General features: G+C 38.2%; 1 protein-coding gene across 1 annotated transcript in view; it reads left to right on the top strand.

The window, feature by feature from the left end:
• Positions 1 to 17,517, top strand: part of ENPP2 (ectonucleotide pyrophosphatase/phosphodiesterase 2) — a 72,026-nt gene that overhangs the window by 34,646 nt on the left and 19,863 nt on the right. Inside the window, 5 exon segments of the mRNA XM_059865977.1 lie at positions 3,681 to 3,736; positions 5,838 to 5,903; positions 6,670 to 6,742; positions 14,850 to 14,961; positions 16,289 to 16,414. Coding sequence (XP_059721960.1) covers positions 3,681 to 3,736; positions 5,838 to 5,903; positions 6,670 to 6,742; positions 14,850 to 14,961; positions 16,289 to 16,414 — 433 coding nt within the window.

The raw sequence follows: 17,517 nt of genomic DNA, 5'->3' as shown, positions 1-17,517 counted from the left end.
GGCACAACTTGTAGACTGCCCTGAAAGACAATGAATTTAACTTAGACAGTGAGAGGTGTTCACTGGTGATAAGACTGCAGTAAGAGTTTGCTGCTGACATTTCTATTGAAGTTATTATCCTATAGCCAAAGTACTAAGTAAACTTGTGTGCTCCCATCAGTTGCCCCAGTCTGTTGTCTAATTTTGCCTACCCACTAAGGGGTCTGGGTAACAAAGGGTATTTCTAGTAGAAACAGCTACCTCTAGATGCATCAGCAGTGTTTCAACTCTAAAACATATGAGTATTTTGTTTAGAGCTTGATCAATGCAAATAGGAATTCTTCCAACTCGATATGGCTGCTTCTCTGCATGCTGAAAGACATCCACAAATGTATTGCTGAGTAGCAGTTTTAGGTACCATGGTGATAGTGTTGAATTTTCTTAATTTGGATTTAAATAAGTCAAAGGGCTGGCTGGTTTGGGTTTTTTTGCCCTTAAAAAACAAAGGAGAGCAGAGGTCCAGTAGTGATTTGTTGAAAGCCTGAGTTGAATCAGGATCTGCCTGCCAAAGTCAGGTTGGAGTCATTGAGACTCACTCAGAGTTGTAGACAGATAGGGGCCCTTTGATTTGCTGATTTTTGACTTCAGCAGATCCTTGTCTTAGCTATTCATCTTATTTCAAGTGCAGCAGACACATGTACTCATCTAAACTGCTAATGCCAATGTAAATGGCTGCATTCCTGAGGTGAAATACTGGCAGGTGCAGCTTTTCCTTCTCTGAAGCCTTTGGGCTGAATGCCTTTAGGCTGCACTTACTGCTCTTAGGACTGCACAACTGGGAGTGATCTCCACTTCTGTGCATTACCCCAGCACTTGCTGTTTTCATGAAGCACACTCTATGCTCAACAAGAATGAAAATATAGGGACCACTTTCTCACAGATGTGCTGGCTACTTGGCAATATACCAGTGATCCAGTTATTCATCTGTCAGGATGACAAGTGTTTTACTTGCCTGGATGGAGGGAGAGTGTCTTTTGGAGTGTGTTTAAAATCCCTGCCTAAACTACACAGGGTCGGAGGCAAATTCAGCTGTGTAAGGAGCAGCACAGGATCTCTTCAGCTGCTGAGTGTAGAAATTGGCTGGTCTCATTTAGACAGCCAGGCAGACTGGACAGTTTGGGCCTGTGTGGACCAAAGTACTAGCAATTCAAACTAGAGCTTGCAGATGGTAAAATCCAAACACAGAATTCCCTGGACTTAGTTTGTTAGTACCTTTCCAAAGATATCTGCAAAATTATTTAGAATGTGCAGGAACACAAACATTTTCAAAGAAAAATCTGCTGTGGGGAAAATGGTTCTCCAAGTAGAGCAAGACAGAGCATAACAGTAGGAGCTGACACATATTTCATGCTGAATGTGTCTTTGACCAGCTTTCTCTGCCAGGACTGGGCTTTTCTCTATGAATAAATCTGCAATGCAAAGGAAATTGCTTTAAGTGTGGGCCCTTTTTCACCTCCGAATACCATGATGCACTAATGAATATGTAATGAATAACTGCCTTAATTAGACAGTATCTAGGCTGGTTATATACCCTGACTGTGCTGACTAATGTGGCACAAACATGCATCTTGCATTGCAATCATACTTCAGACTGCAGTGTATGGGCTGAGTGACATGGTCCCTGGGTTGTAGGCATGCTTCCTCTCCTGTTCACTTGCATCCTTCTGTCCCATCCCATCAGAGCTAGTATCCTGTGATATTCAGACTTCAGTATCCTGAGATACTGAAAACAATATTGCTGTTATTCAACTCTAACCCCCAATTCCAATATAAATTCAAAGCAATTTTTTTTTGGGCACATACTGTGCAGCCACATCACTTTGTGATCATTGTCACCATGCAGTATGTGGTGCTGGTGGAAGGCTGGGGCTGCAGAGGCTGGAGGAGATGTTTGGGGGACTCCCTGTTTGGTGGCTGCTTGAGTGTTTGCAAATATGAACTGAGCCTGAAAGCAGATTCTTCAGGAGAAGCACCTGAAAACAAAGAGTGGGCTCCAAACCCCTGGCCATTCTGCTTCTGATCTTGCTGCACATATTTAGTAAAACAGGCTTTCTATAGTGTTACTCTGGATGTAGTTTTCACTGGAAAAGAGGTTTCTAGCATTATTAAAAAGTTAGAATAAAATGAAAACAAATGACCTTTTATAGCTGTAATTTTAATTTAATTGGACTGAGTCCAGTCAGATTTGGTGGAATAGAAAATGAGAGGTAAAGGTTGTGTCCAGGGCAATGGAAATGCAAATATGACCAATTTTCCCATAAATAACATTACAATATCCAAATCTAATTGCTTTTAACTATGTCCTCATTGTGCAAATGATCTTTCATTACTGTGCCAAATCAATTCCAACTAAGACTGATGTGTGAGTAATTTAGGCATGACATTTGAATGATTCATGTCCAGATGACAGTTTATAAGTGTCTGTTTGAGCAAGATACAGGGACTTAGTATTTTTAAAGAGTTGATTTAAAGTAAACAAAAAACTGCAATTATTACATAAGTGGTCTTAATGCTTCATTAAGTGTATACATTGCAGTATGCATAAGTAATGGGAGGAAATAATGTAACTCTACACACAGTGCCACTTTTGAAATGAGTTTTGAGATAATTTGCATAGTTCCTTGCAAGAGAAATTTAGTTCTGTAGAGCTACCAACATTGTTTGCTTTCCTTGATTGTGAACCTTTCTGATTTTCCAACATTCTCATTCCTCTGCCTTGTGCAGAATCATAGGATAGAAGAGAGAGGGTGGTAAGGATAACCAGGAGTATGGTATAGCTTTCATTAGAGAAAGATCAAACAAACCTGTGTTTGAAAAGGAATGAATAGAGGGGAATATCATGAATGTTGTATAGAAGTGGGAAGAGAAAGGATTAATAACCTGGTTTGAAGTACGAGAACGGTACCCTAACCCCACTGAAAACCAGCAGGTTTCAAACCAAGCAGTATTAAAAATACACTCATGGAGTGTGTGACTACATTGCAGAACTTTCTGCTGCAAACTGATTTACAGCTAGAAAAATACAAGGGACTTGAAGGATTGAAAAAAAGTGTTTGAAAATTTCATGGAGATTTTTTAGTCATTCCCATCAATCACCCCACGGGTGAGCTCGAGAAGTTCTTAAACATCTGTGTAGGAAGGTGTCCCACCTTGAAGTCTTAACACCTCTGTGTGGCCTTTTTTGTGTGCTCTCTTCTAACACATCTTCTGCTGATGGTTACTGATTGTAGCATACTGAGAGGAGGGACATTTATGCAGACGCTGATTAGTGTTAAGGTATGTTCCTTTCTAACTGAGTATCCTCTAAAACCTGATTGCTAAAAGGGTCAGGTGAGTAGTGGCTGGGTTTTGAAAATGAAATTAAATACTGAAGGAACTCCTGACCATGAAACTTAGTGCTTTTAATTAGAGCAACATAGAGGTTTAGGGGTGAAAGTCTTCAGCACAGCAGCTAACCCACTGCTACAGAGTTTGCAGAGGTTTGTCACTCCTCGTTTTCAAATTAGGGCTGAGGCTGAAAACTGCAATTTTCACTTCTAGGCTCAGGGTAGAAGAATGTGTCCTGAAAACATTTTCTTTTGATTTCAGAAAGTCATTAGAGATCTGAACTCATTCTAATCCTCTTATATTTTCCTCATTAGATTTGGATTACTGCAGCCAAGCAAGGGGTGAAAGCTGGCACGTTCTTCTGGTCTATGTAAGTGCCTTCTGTTTTCTGGAGATTTTTAACTAATAATTCAGAATTAATTCAATATAAGTAGTTATTAAGTTGTTTTTCTTTCTCTAATAATTTGGTAGGTTGGAAACTTTATCTGTAACCCTTTATTTGTGCAATGTTTCTGATAACTAAAGCTGATGCTACTGTTTGCTGCTTTAGATTCATGCACTGACTTATAAGAGTTGCCTAAAGAAAAGATGTGTGCCTATGTGAAAAATGTCTTTCATTTCAAAGTGTGTTTTTTTTGCTTCCTTAGTATTGCTACCAATGTTTCTTAGTCCTCTGAGTGTGGAAGACTCTTATTGTCCTCTTATATTAATTGACATCACTAGTCTAATTTACTTAAAGGTCTGATTCATTCATTTTACAATACAGTCTGTCCTTTGAGCAAGATACCAAATTTCTCTTTTCTAGGAGACAGCCTTGAGGATCTCTTTGTTCTCTTGTTCAATGATTTCAACTCATTTTCCCTTATTCCCACTGAAATGTATATTTACAACCAAAAATGAATGAATTTTTATAATTTTTGAGGAATTAATGTAGATCAGTATTTCCATTACAGCTTCTGGCAGGATTGCAGGAGCGAAGAATGTTTCAGCTACAGGACTGAAGTAATAAGGGGATTTGACTTTTTTTTTGTGATTCCTTCAGAAATAATATGGTTTACTGTTCTAAATATCATAAAGCATGTAGAGGGAATAATAAAACACACCACAAGCTGATGATAGGTTTAGGCTTGCAAAATGAAATCTGACAGAGCTCCACTGTGGTGCTCTACAAACTAAACTATAGCTACACAGTCTACATAAACACCTGGCCAATGCATGCTTGGGGATACAAAATGTAAAAAATGTGGCTCAGGACAGGTTATATGTCTTAACACTGTATTATTTCATTTGGTACACAGAATATTTTTGGGAGAATTTTCAGGCAGACTTTTTCAGGAAAACAGAATATTCAAAATATTTTAGTCAGAAATTATTTAATTGAACTAATGGATTTTCTTTTTTTCATATTGCACAAGTAATAAAAACATAAAAGTTAGACAGTATCCAAAATTAATATTCCAGTTTAAAATTTTGCCTTAGTTACAAATTTTAGAATAAATTCTCATTTTTATGGTTTTTTACAACCCAAAGTTCTCAGTGTATTTGGAGACTGAGGACTACTGTTTGTCTACAAGGCATTAAAAATGAAGGTATTTGCAAATAGCTGCTGCCATTTCTATTTCTCTTGCCAGAGGTTTCCAAAGAGTGATGAATTCAGTTCATTATGGTGACTCATGGTGGTGTCTGATTCCTGCCTTGGGATTCTGCTATTGAGCTAATGGATTCTGGACTGACTGTGCCATTGTATTAAAATGACTTTGTGGTCACTGACCTGCAGAGCTTTCCTAAGATAGGATATTTGGAACTTTAACAGTTTCTAGGGTTAGTTATTCTCATAGCATGAACTTGGCCTCAGCAGCCAAGTGAGAATGGCAACCACTGTACAATCAGTAAAGTGAGATAGGTCTGTCCTGCTGAGTGAGAAGCTGTCAGGGTTCAGGTCCCTGTGCTGCTGGCCTGGTGTTTCAGATGGCTCTGTTCTGATTCACACCAGCCTAGCCCTTACCAGTGGCTACTGTTAAGGCAATGAAATTTTTCCAGTGTCTGGAAACAGGAAAAAGGAGTACTACCAGAGCAGGATGGGGTTTTTTTTAACCTTTACTGATGTGAGCAATATAGTGGGTTTGACCCATGCCAGCATACAAAAAGGTTCATCTGGGTTAAAGCCACCAGAATGGATCTTTTATTCACTTCTGCTTGAAGGGGGAGATTTACTGCTCTGAGTTCTGACTGCATTTGAGAACTTTCAATTATCTTTCTTTTGGAGTATGCAAACATTCAGGAGGTCTGATGTGATTCTGCTTGCAAATTAAGAATCAGTATTAAGCAACAAAGAAGATACAGCCTGCTAAAAGCAAATTATGCTTTTATGATACATTATATTAATATTAAATTCAGCTCATAGCAAGCATTTTGTTGATGCTTTTTGTATTCTATGATTACAAGATATATCTTTGTATTTTGTGGTCCAGTGTCATCCCCCATGAGCGGAGAATATTAACAATACTTCAGTGGTTAACCCTTCCAGACAATGAAAGGTAATTCACTTGTTATCTGCTGTTGGGTACCTGCTAGTTTGTCTTCTCTTTATAAGTAGCTGGAAGAGCAAGCAAAAATTTAATTCTGAAACTTACGGTTGTCTTTACAAGCCATCACTGATTTAAGGATTTGTTTGTCTTTTGTGTTTAGTGTGAGTTCTTTGTGATTTGGGGGTTTTTTGGTTTGTTGGTTTGGGCTTTTTGAGATTTTTTCATATCAGCTTTTAACCATCAGCAGTTTGATTCTTCCAAATAAATGTATGATAATAATGTATTTCTTATCAAGAAGCATGTAATTACATGGATTAACTTGCATTGTTCTTATCCTCCTGAGCCAAATATTGTTTAACAACCTTACAGGCAATGGCAGTTGTGGAACTGGACACTGAGCTTTAGGAAAGTGTTAAGATTTTAATTATGAGTGGGTTTTACTGCACAAGTTTCTACATGCTGCTGCAAGGCTTAGGCAAGCTGCTGTTGGGATTTCTCCTACAAGATTTGGAATGAGCATGTGTCCTCAGATGGTACCCCATGTGCCTCCTTGCATGTAGTCTTGGGTTTAATAGAGCTGCAAAACAACTAATCATGGCATGAAAACAGGGAACTGCTAAATAATTGTAGGATTTTATGACTGAGAAACAGTTCTTTTTCCATAGAGCCAAGTCTCATTGGAAAGCTGACTTGGTTTGACTTGACCTGGCTAGCCTGTGTTTTTGTGGTGTTGTCAAAGGAAAGCTAACCTGAACAAGACCTTTCTTTCTTTCAGGCCTTATGTTTATGCCTTCTACTCTGAGCAACCAGATGCTGCTGGCCACAGATATGGTCCTTTCAACTCAGAGGTTGGCACAGATTTTTTTTTAATACAGAAAAAGCAGGTGTCTCTAACACTTTTTTTTTCTCCCAAAAATATTGATGCTGCTCAGGAGTAACATTTTTAGCAAGTTTTTTTTTCACCTGTTTCTGCAGTATGCTTCCCCTCTGCCAGAGAAAACAAAGTTATCTTCTAAAATATTTATCATGTAAAATTCACTTCTGGGAGAAGGAGCTGCCTCTGCCTTTCAGGAAGATATTTCTTGGTGTGATACAATAATGCAAATGGAAAGATTTATTTGGTGAAGACAGGAGTGTATTTGTGTGCAACAATATAATTTAACTTTCCTCTAACAGTTTATCCTTCTGAAAAGTAATTAAAATATAATACAGATAATATTGAGATAAAATGTGAGAAGAAAAAAGCTTTCTTTAAAGCTGACAGCCAGAAGTAGCCAAAGTAATAATTCCAGTCTGTCAGGAAATGTAAAAAGCTGCTAGTTCCAGTTTCATATAGGCCCCACAGGGGTTCAGAAAGCTTTTCCAATAATGTTCCCTCAGGACCATACTGTTGAGTTTGGAAAAACTTTTAAAACTCCATAAGGCATTTTAATGAAAAATTATGTCCAACACACTGCAGTACCTTAACCTCTTGTTTGACTTTGTGTAGCTGGCTGGGACTGATGGGTATTGTTTCCCCTAATAACACTGTCCAGGTGACAAGAACTTAGGGATAATGCACTTGTCTGGGATATGTGGGGAGGGAAATTAAATGCTCTACCCAAATATCCTGCTTTGAGTGGCTGGGATCTGGCATTTCCAGTGATGTCTGACATCTTGCAAAGGTCCCCTAGTTTCAGTGCAAATGCATGCCTGCAGATTCCCATCACAAGACTGCAGGAGTTTATATATAAGATTTTCAAAGGGTAAACAAATGTGTGCAATTTTCAAAAAGTGGGGAGTGTATCAGATGCCTGTCCCCTGGAAGGCAATGCCAATCTCCTTGAGCAGCCAGGTACCCAGCAGTAGTTTCTTATTTGTTTGGTGTACATCTGTTGGTTGTTCTTGGCAGTAGAAGAGAGCAAAGAGAAGCAGCATTCATATTTTGTAGTATAGTTGAGTTATTTGGGCTCTTTAAGCAGTTTGCAGAGGTTATGAAGTTGCTGTGAGTAGCAGCCCTGTTGGAGCAGTTTGAGCCATGGTCCTAAAGCAGTGGGTGTGAGGAATGATTCCAACTCAGCACTGAAGCACCATTTGGATAGATAGAAGCAGTCCTTTTTCTGGGTAAGCAGGGGTTAAGGTCTGCCAACACTTGCTAAATTGACAGACATGGATATGTGTCCATGTTGTCATTTGGCTCCAGAGTTGTGTTTGATTCAGTCAGGCAAGGTACTGGCAATGAGAGCTCTCTGATTTAATGATGTAGTTCTTAATAATGCTTTATAGTTCCTCGTAGTGAAATGTTACAATTACTATATGTGCCTTATGATTGAAAACTTTAATTTTATTTATCTGGATACAGCCACTTCCTTCTGAACAGAATGATGGAGCTTTTTCCATGGACTTAAAAGGGGAATATTAAGATGATGGCATTGTAAATGTTCTTTCAATTGTGGTGTTTAACAAATCTGCTTAGCATCCAATGTGGCAATCTAGTTTCAGGTTAATTATGAGTCTAAAAAGTGAAGTGTAGCAAAGTGTTCATAATAGGAAAAGTCATTATAAAAGCAAAAAGCCGCCAAAGGCTCTTCCTGTAGGGGGGCTCTTGTGGATGGTTACCTGAAGGTTGATCTCTAATTGCAAGGCAAAGCTTCGGCTCTTGATAAGTGGGAATTAATAGCTTATGAGAGTTTTGAAAACAGATAGTTTTCATGTCATTTGTATTAAGCACGAGACCATGAAATTGATTTTTAGCAAATTGAGAACAGATGAGTTAGCAGAAGAGCATGTATGGGTTTGCAGTTCAAACAGTGGACCAAACTTTGTGAATGGAAACTTGAGTAAATGAATACAGCTGTGTAAGTACACAGATGCTGAGCTTTGCTAGGGGCCTGGTTTTGGGATAGAAGAGCTAGAGGAAGCATTTTATATTGTTTCTCTTTAACACTGGTTTCAGTACTTAGAAGCTGTGAAATTTACATCATCTGGAAGAAAGTCCTCAAAAGGATCCCCTCTAGCTAATTCCTTGATACCAAGAGCATGACTTCCCTGTGAAATAATTTTTTTCTTGTATACAGCTGGCAGCAGTTAGACATTTGGAGTATTACTGACCACTTTTTCTTCATGCAAAGGCAGATCAACCAAACAATAAAGTTTGAAAGCAAGCTTGTAACAACTCTGTGTTATATTTACAATTGGCTTCTTATTTCTTCTTTTGAAGAGTGAATATTTTATGCTGATTTTTCTTTCTGCAATTAGTAGTTTGAGGAATAGCTATTTACCTTGAAAACCTCCAAATTTTTATTAGAATGAAGGGAATTTTTATTTGAGTTTATTATACTAAATAATGTTCCAAATTTATGTTAAATAAATTTAAATCTTAGAGGTTTAATGGCATCCAGATGGCTCTTAGATCTTCCCAGCACATGCACAGCAGCCTATGTGAAGAATGTCTTAAAGCAAGAAGCAAAGGGACTTAGATACACTTAAAATTTATTGGTGAATTGCCAATGTTTTTAATAGAAATGAAATTGATATTATAACTAGTCTCCAAAAATGTAACTTTACATATCCACTAACATGAATTTCAGTGTAAATGGGTTGAATGGGTTGGTTGTCTAGGTTTTGGGGTTTGGTGGGTTATTTTTTGTTTTGTTTGGGTTTCTTTGCTTTGGGGTGGGAGTGTTTTATGGGTTTTTTTCTTTAAAAAAATTTTAGGGGGTGTTTCAGTGGGTTCTATTATGTTTCCAGGAGCAGTGGGAGATATAAAATAATATGCTTGCTTTTGATTTACTTCTGCCTTTTTTTTTTTTTTCCCTCTGTGCTTCTGCAGTTGAACTCTGGTAGGTTGGTCCATCCAGGTCAAGAAGCAAAGCTTTGGCTGGCTGGTTACCCTTGTGATGTTACAGTTTCCTTCTGTAAGCGGGGAGGGATTCAGTTCCCTCCTCCATAACTCTGTTCTGACTCTTCTCAAGCAAGACTAAGAATTGGCTGGTTAATAAGAACTTGGCTTTTTTTTTTTCCTAGCTAACTTTTTTTTTTTTACATAAAATATTCTAGAAATATACTACCATAAGAGCTCTGAAATACATCAAAATCTGGCAGTGCTAAGCCGTTTCTGCTGCTCCTCTAACATGCTGTCTTGAGACAGTCACCTCAGTGTTCAGACCGCGGTCTCCCGCACTCACGTGTTTCTGGCATTGTGGAGCTCTGTCTGAGCCAATTCAGAGACAGTGAAATGAGAGTCCTTCCTTTCCCTGCTGCTCCTCTCATCAGGACTGCACAAAGCTTGAAGCGTTTTAGAAACAGAAAACTCTGGTGCTGCTTTATTAAAATGCCTTTCTGGAGAAAGACAAATGAGACTGGACTAGAATCTCCTTTCCAGCTGCTTGCGTTGGAAGCACTGAAACAGCATGGCAGATGGTAACATCCCCTTCTTCCCCCTCCCTGTTTATGGAGCTCTGTAACTCAACAACTGGGAGAAGCTGCCTAAGTACATAGAACTTAAATAGCATCAAAAATCTCCAACTATCCCTCAGCCCACTCAACGTGCTCCATTGCAGATTGTGGTTTATCTCCTGGTAGGTGTCACCTCTCAGCTCTTCTTACACCATCTCAAGTAGTGCCAAGAGCCTGCAAGTTGTGTGACAGTCAGCAAGGGTGGGACAGTTTAAAATTACAAGCAAGTTGATTAATGGGATAGTAGTTTATTCTAGCTAAATCTTAGGGGTTTTTTCCTTCTATGTTTTTTATTTTTCCTTCCATAAGTCTATCCTAGGTAATTGTGCATTTAGGAACAATACCAATACTCAGTGAGATGCCACTCTGAAACTGCTAGAAAATTAAATTCTCAAAATGCCCATAAAGCTGGTAATAAGGCAGGTAGCAGCACAGATTTCTCATGCACTGCCATTAATGTGCCCCACCCAGCTAATGTGAAGCTCCATGCTAACTGAGTCTCACCAGCATAGCTCTGATCTGCAGACCCCAAATAGTGGCAAATGTGTTTCTGGTGATTTCAGTGAGGTGCATGGTGTGGCAAACAGTAGTGGTATCTGCTAGTGCTATGGGTGAGGGTACTTGATTTCACTAACTCTGCTAGAACATTGGTGTGGGAAACCTTGCAGAAGTCATTGAGACTGGACAGCCTCTAATAGTCACACCTGAACTGTTGTTCAAGTGTAATATTGCATTTCCTCCAGTACTCTACCCTGGACACTCATTAAGTTGTGTGCAGTGAATTTTGCTGTAATTGAAATTAACTTAAATCTCAGTAATGTTAATGGATTAATATTTGATAACTAATACCCCCTATATAACAATGTCTTTTCAAACACAGAAGCCCCATCTATCTTTAGAAGCAGCAATTTAATTTGCTTTTATGCTGTCTGCTCTTGTAACCGCTGTTCTGCTTTCAGTACAATTTGGTGAATTCCTCCTTAAAAAGGGGTAGATCCTAAATTGTCCAAAAGCCTAAATATTTGATATGGCCATAGCATTTATGCTTCAGGATTATCTGGCACAGGTAGCTTTACTATCTGATGTGAGTTGAGACAGGCTTTTTTTCTGAGTCCAGACATCTCTCCCTGCCAGTACAGGAGAGTAGTTATGGCTCCCCTCTTACTCCGCCTAAGAGACCTAAGAGAAAGCTTCCTCCTAAGAGGAGACAGGAAAGACCAGTTGCAGCTCCAAAGAAAAGAAGAAAAGTACATAGAGTGGATCAATATTCTACGGAAACTCGTCGGAAGAAAGTAAGTTCCAAAAATTTATGATGGAAGTGCCTCTTTTTAGGCACTAAGCTGTCTTTATTTTTTTTTCAATTTGGGAGTTCTCTCCATGCTTCAGGTTGGAATTTTGCAGCCAAAACTTTTATAAATTTACTGAACAACCCAAAGGAGAGCAGCGAAGCCAGACCAAGCCTTCTGGGAGCTGTGTTTTTCTTGTTTCAGACTGTTTGCATTAAGGAAAGTTATCTTTATAATCTCTTTATTTTTTAAAACCCAGCCATCAGCTGGAGGAAAAATATGGGAAGACACTAGCACTGCTGCTAAACCTTCTGAACTATCACAAGTTCTGCAATATGTTGTAGCCTCCATAACTCCCATCTCATGGGAGCATGGTGATTATTTGAGGTTTTGTATCTAGTCATGTTTCCACAACATCATGATTGTGGAAATATCCTGAAAATGTGACTAATAAAATCTAAAAGGAAAAGAACATTTGTTTTAAAAACACACATTTTAAAGTCATTTTTGTGACATTGGAGGGTAAGGAATTTTTCGTGCAGGATTTCTGAATGGTGTATTTACAAGAGGTGGTGTGTAAGTCTGTTTTCACAAGGAGAACATCAAATAGAAATTACTTTATTAGGAAAAAGTGCAAGTGGATGAAAAGAGTATTCCTTAGTGTACTGTCTTTATCCACCTGGCACTAACAATCTACATATTTCTCCTTTAAGCTAGAAGCAAAAGCCTTTACACTCCACAGTATCTTACAAGAGGCTATAAACATTCTTCTCAAGAGATTTTTTGTGGGAATGTTTTTTGACTTGTTGCACAATTCAACTTTAAAGAGTTATTTTGAGACACATTTTTTAAGTGTAAAAACATGGCAGGCAGGGGCATGCAAAAAAAAAACCAAAAAAACACACACATATATAGAACCCCAGGAATTTTCCAGAGAACTTGTAACATTTTAAGATTTATTTGAGAGGAGAACTAATAACTACTATGGATGATATTGCTCTTACTCAGTAATTTGCCATTCCAAGTGATCCATTCCAATTTGCCCTTCCGACATGAAATAGAGTAGGAATAATATTCCCAGTGACGTGAACATATGTTGCTCTTTTTTTGCCTTTCTTTCTCTGAATGAAAAGGTCATCCAAACTTACCCCTAAAGAACTTTTTCTTGTAAGTCAGCTGTGTAAATTTGACACCATTATTTCAGAAAAAAACCTCCCTATTATTATGTAATAGTTGCCATCATATCTGCAAGTTAATCTTTTGATGCTGTTTGACAGCAATGAAATGCTGTATAGGATGGATCTACCAATTATTAAAAAAAAATTAAAGTAAGATTCTTTCTTTCTTCCTTCCTTCTAGTCAGACTTCCTCTATTGGGAAAACTTGTGAGAGAATCCAGCTGGTTTTTTTTATGTTTCAGGTACCACACCCAGCACTTTCACAATGCTACAAAACTCTTTATTGTAGCATCATCCTAGAAATCCATGTATCTTGAAAGATAAAATGGTTCTGTACAGTCTTCCAAAGTCTTGATAATAGGTGAAGAAGGGTTTATGCAACAGCTTTATTTGTTTTTCAGTAAATCTTTGAAAGTTACATCTGGGAGGAGCTATAAGAGGAGGTCAGATTGCTGAAGAGGGTAGCTAAACAGAACTATCACTTGAAATCCTTGAATTATTGTTGCTGTTTATCATCATTATTATTTTTTAAAAGAAGACTCAAGCTTGCTGACAAAAGAAAATATTACTAGGAAATCTGTCTGGATTTCCAGCTTCCTTGAATACGTTTTGGATTCTGAGTAAAATTGTCTTTCCTTATATGATTGACACAATATAAATAGACTTTCATAAAAATGGAATTTCCATTTGTAGAAGAAACTCCCTGTATTGGAGAGTGAAAGAATGGTGAAACAGAGAATTTTCTTCTTTTCTGAACTTGAAGGTTTCAAAGTTTTAACTTAAATGACTACTTAGGCTTTCCTCAATTAAAATATTCAAAAATTTCACCCTTTTTCTGAACCACTTCCATATGTTGCAGAAATTGTTCCTCCTGTTCCCCACTGTGATTCCTTCTCCTGTAAGTCCCTTCTCTGTATTTATAGTGCCACATGGGAGGTGACATTTCCTGTCTCATAACCTAGCAGAGTCATTTAACATCTCTGCCTTAATGTCTCAGACAGAGGGAGAATTTCTGAACCATCTCTTTCTGGGTCACACTAACATGCTGTTTATCTTAGAAAATTCTGCTGAAATCTGTTTTTTTTTTTCTCATCCAGAATTTATCATTCTCTTTGTCATTGGAAGGATTTTTTTATTGTGGCTACTTGAACCAGCCAAATCAAACAGACAAGTGAGGAAGAAGCTGCCATATAGTGACAATAAATGTTTTCTTCTCAAAATCAAAACAAAATGAGTCTTCTGCCTAAAATCTTACTTTTCCCCTCTCTGTGCCATCTGGAAAAAAAATGTTTCATTTTCTTAAGGCTGAAAATGTAGTCCTGTGTCTTGCTTTTTTCAGTTTTTTGGTGGGTTTTGGATTTTTGTTTGTTTGTTTTGTTTCATTTTTGTTTTGTTTTTTAATAAAAAAGAAACTTTAATGAAGAAATCACAGTACAGTATCTGTGTCCTCTGGGGCCTGCTGACAATTTTGCCAGAACTGTCATTTGAGCTGTTGGAAACTCTTGGCTTTGAAGCTGAAGAACACTCACTCTGAGCCCCATGTGCTACTCAAGTGACATGCATCTTGTCATCCTGGTGTCAGATGTCCTTTGAAGTGAACTTCATTAAGTGCCTTGGCATGTGAATCCCAAGTCTAAAGTTTCATTTAGCGCCCATTTTTTGTCTAAACCGTTCACATGAAATGCTGTTTTCTTTTAAAAGCACTGCTTTCTATCTATAAGAAATGAACTGAACCCCAAAGTCACACGTGTTTTTCTGCTATCTACACATTGTTTTACCAACTGTCCACATGTTCATGGGAGGCCTAGGATCAGCCATAAAGACCTTCTGCTGTCTTGTCAGCATCTCAGCAAGGCTTTCTCACAATGAAATCACGGTGTGGATATACAAAAGGAAATGGTGCAATAATTGTAGGAGTAACAGCTCAGCCAAGGCTTTGCCTCTTGACCTGGATGATTTTCCCATCAGAGTTTTGCCAAAGGGCCCCCATTTGTAGAAGTAGAAACATTGCAATGACAGAATTAACTTTTTTTTCCTTCTGAATATTTATACAGATGATGGTGAATCCCTTGAGAGAGATTGATAAGACAGTAGGACAACTAATGGATGGACTGAAACAATTGAAACTACATCGATGTGTCAATGTTATATTTGTTGGTGATCATGGTAAATTTTAAACCATAATATTTATGAGAAGATAAATGCTTAAGCAATGTAGCTGTAAATAAAATAGGTAACCTAAATCAAAGTTCCATTTAAGGTATTTTTGTGCTGATATTTTTTTCTGGTAGTTTAACTCTACCCAAAAAAGCCAGTTGGTGTGGACTGGCCACTCGGCTCACCTGTTAATTGTCATCAAGGGACACTTCTCTTTCATAACAGTGATCTGGGTATTTACTTCTTTACTCAGAGCTTTTCAAATCTTGGTGTTTCTGATATCACATCCAAGTGTGGCTCTTCATGCATGTATTGGAGGGCTATAATTTGCCTAGAGTAATCTTCTTGTCAGTTTTTATGGAATGAAAAATTTAATAGCCTTGTTTTCCGGTACATGAGAAGAATAGGACTTTAGATTGAGGCATTTCCATGGCAATTAATAGGTCAAAATATCCTATTAGAAGAAAGACTGGAGTATCTTTCTTATATCTCTGGAATATAAGACTGTGCCCCACTTAGGCGGAAAAGTAATCAAAATAATGGAGGAAGGAGGTAAAAAGATATTTCATGGTCAGATGTCGTCACAGCACAGATATTATTTGGTAGGTCTTATTCCTTCAAACATTAGAATAAACATTGCAATATATGAAATAGTAAATATGAGCAAAGATAAAGTTTTATTAAAGGAAAACCTGTGTTTGCATAACTTTTTTTAGCAATGCCACCCAAGGTCCTCTTTTTTTTACGTCTTTATTCCTGACAGTCTCACATGAACTGCTACATCAACAATAAAATGGCATATGCCTCATTTCTGGATGTGGGTAGAGGAGGGTAAGGGTCAGGAAGGATTTCCAAGGGTGGCAGTTCTGTGCTGAGAACCTCCTGTGGCTGGCAGTACATTCTTCCCCACCACAAATATCTGCAAGAGAAAATTGTTTATCTGTGACTGCCTTAGGACAGACCACCAACAGACAGTACCTTTTGTGTGCTATTCCTCTTAAAATCATTTGTTTAAAAAGAAATAATCCCCAAAGTAGTACATTAAACTAGAAACAGACTTTGATTTTTCCATGAGTCTAATTTGGAGTTGAATCAGTGCACACATGTTGTATGTGGTGACTGTTCCTACAATGCCTAGACTGGTATTTCTCTTGCATAGGCACTCCTAGTTTGAGTCCCACCAGTGTATTATGTTGGAATTAGGTGGCTGTAAAGACCAAGTTTAGTCATCCAAAAGGAATTAATACATAAGGTGTTTGGAGTCTCCTTTTTTTTTTCTGTTCTGGAAAATGTGTTTATTTTCAGGGTTGATTAATTTTGCATTTCCTTTCTGCAGGGATGGAAGACACAACTTGTGAAAGAACTGAATTTTTAAGCAACTATCTGACTAATGTGGATGATATAATTTTGCTGCCTGGATCTTTAGGGCGAATTCGCCCTAGGTCTAGCAATAACCTAAAGTGTAAGTTAATTTCATTGTACCTTTTGTATCCTGAGAACTGGACTCTATTCCTTCCTTGAAATGATGCTGTCCACAGAGTGTAAATTCCCAAGGTGTTGGCAGGAATTTCAGAGGGAATCCCACTGAAGACAGCTGCTTGCTCCTTTTCCAATTTGTGCTTCACAGACCCCAGAGTGGTAGAACTGTTCAGGGGAGTGCTTAAAAGTTCTGGGTTAAACACCAATCTTTTATATCATGGAGGAATGGGAGCTCCAGGCCAGTTTCACATGCCAGTTTATGTGTCATTGTGAGTTTATTCATGCACTTTTCTCCTCTGTCAACTAAAACTGTGTTTGGGCGATCTCAGCACTGCACAGCTTGGATGTAAAAAAAAAGCATCTGGTACATTTTATGAGCTAATAGGAAACAAGTGACTTGTTAATTTTGAATTCAGTAGTTTTAGCCTACTTTTGGCATAGATGAGAAGTCCTGTGGGTTTCTAAACAGCAACAGACTGGAGATGTTGAAGGATATAAGGAAGATTAGCACATGCATCCAGGGCTAATGTTGTCAGTGAAACTTCTTTTTATTTTGAACCATGCTTTTAGAAGTTTACCCTGACTTAGTGTTTAACTGATCTTTGACAATAGGTCTCAGAGCTCAGGCAGGAGTCCTCTGGTGAAACTAACTCTGTAATTGCAAGCATTTCAGACAGGCTGCTTTCCTTTTGCCTCCAGGGCAGCAGTACCAGGACAGGCCAGCACCCCGACTGCTCTGGTTCAGCATACAAGGGCAAACCTGGCTTTGCCAGCAGTTTAAGCTACCATGCAAACTGTGTAACTCATAAATAACCCATAAGTACCTGTGGTTTTTGCACCATATGTTTCCAAGAGTGACAGCTTTTGATAGAGGGGAAGATCTGACATCTGGGATAGCCAAGTGTTCCCTCACAATACTTCAGATATGCTCTGGGTGAGGACAAATTTCATAGAAAGATCCATCTTTGAAGATTAAATGCTTCCAGAATAATAGCAAAAATCTTAAAAATGTGGTAAAACATCCCTAATGCTGATTTGTGTATACATTTTTTTAACTACAATTTTTTTTGCCTGGTAAAAAAAGTT

Source organism: Haemorhous mexicanus, chromosome 1 (assembly GCF_027477595.1).
Source record: "Haemorhous mexicanus isolate bHaeMex1 chromosome 1, bHaeMex1.pri, whole genome shotgun sequence".
NCBI classification, from domain to species: domain Eukaryota; kingdom Metazoa; phylum Chordata; class Aves; order Passeriformes; family Fringillidae; genus Haemorhous; species Haemorhous mexicanus.
Note: the sequence above shows the minus strand (reverse complement) of the source record. Positions and strands in the feature narration are given on the sequence as shown.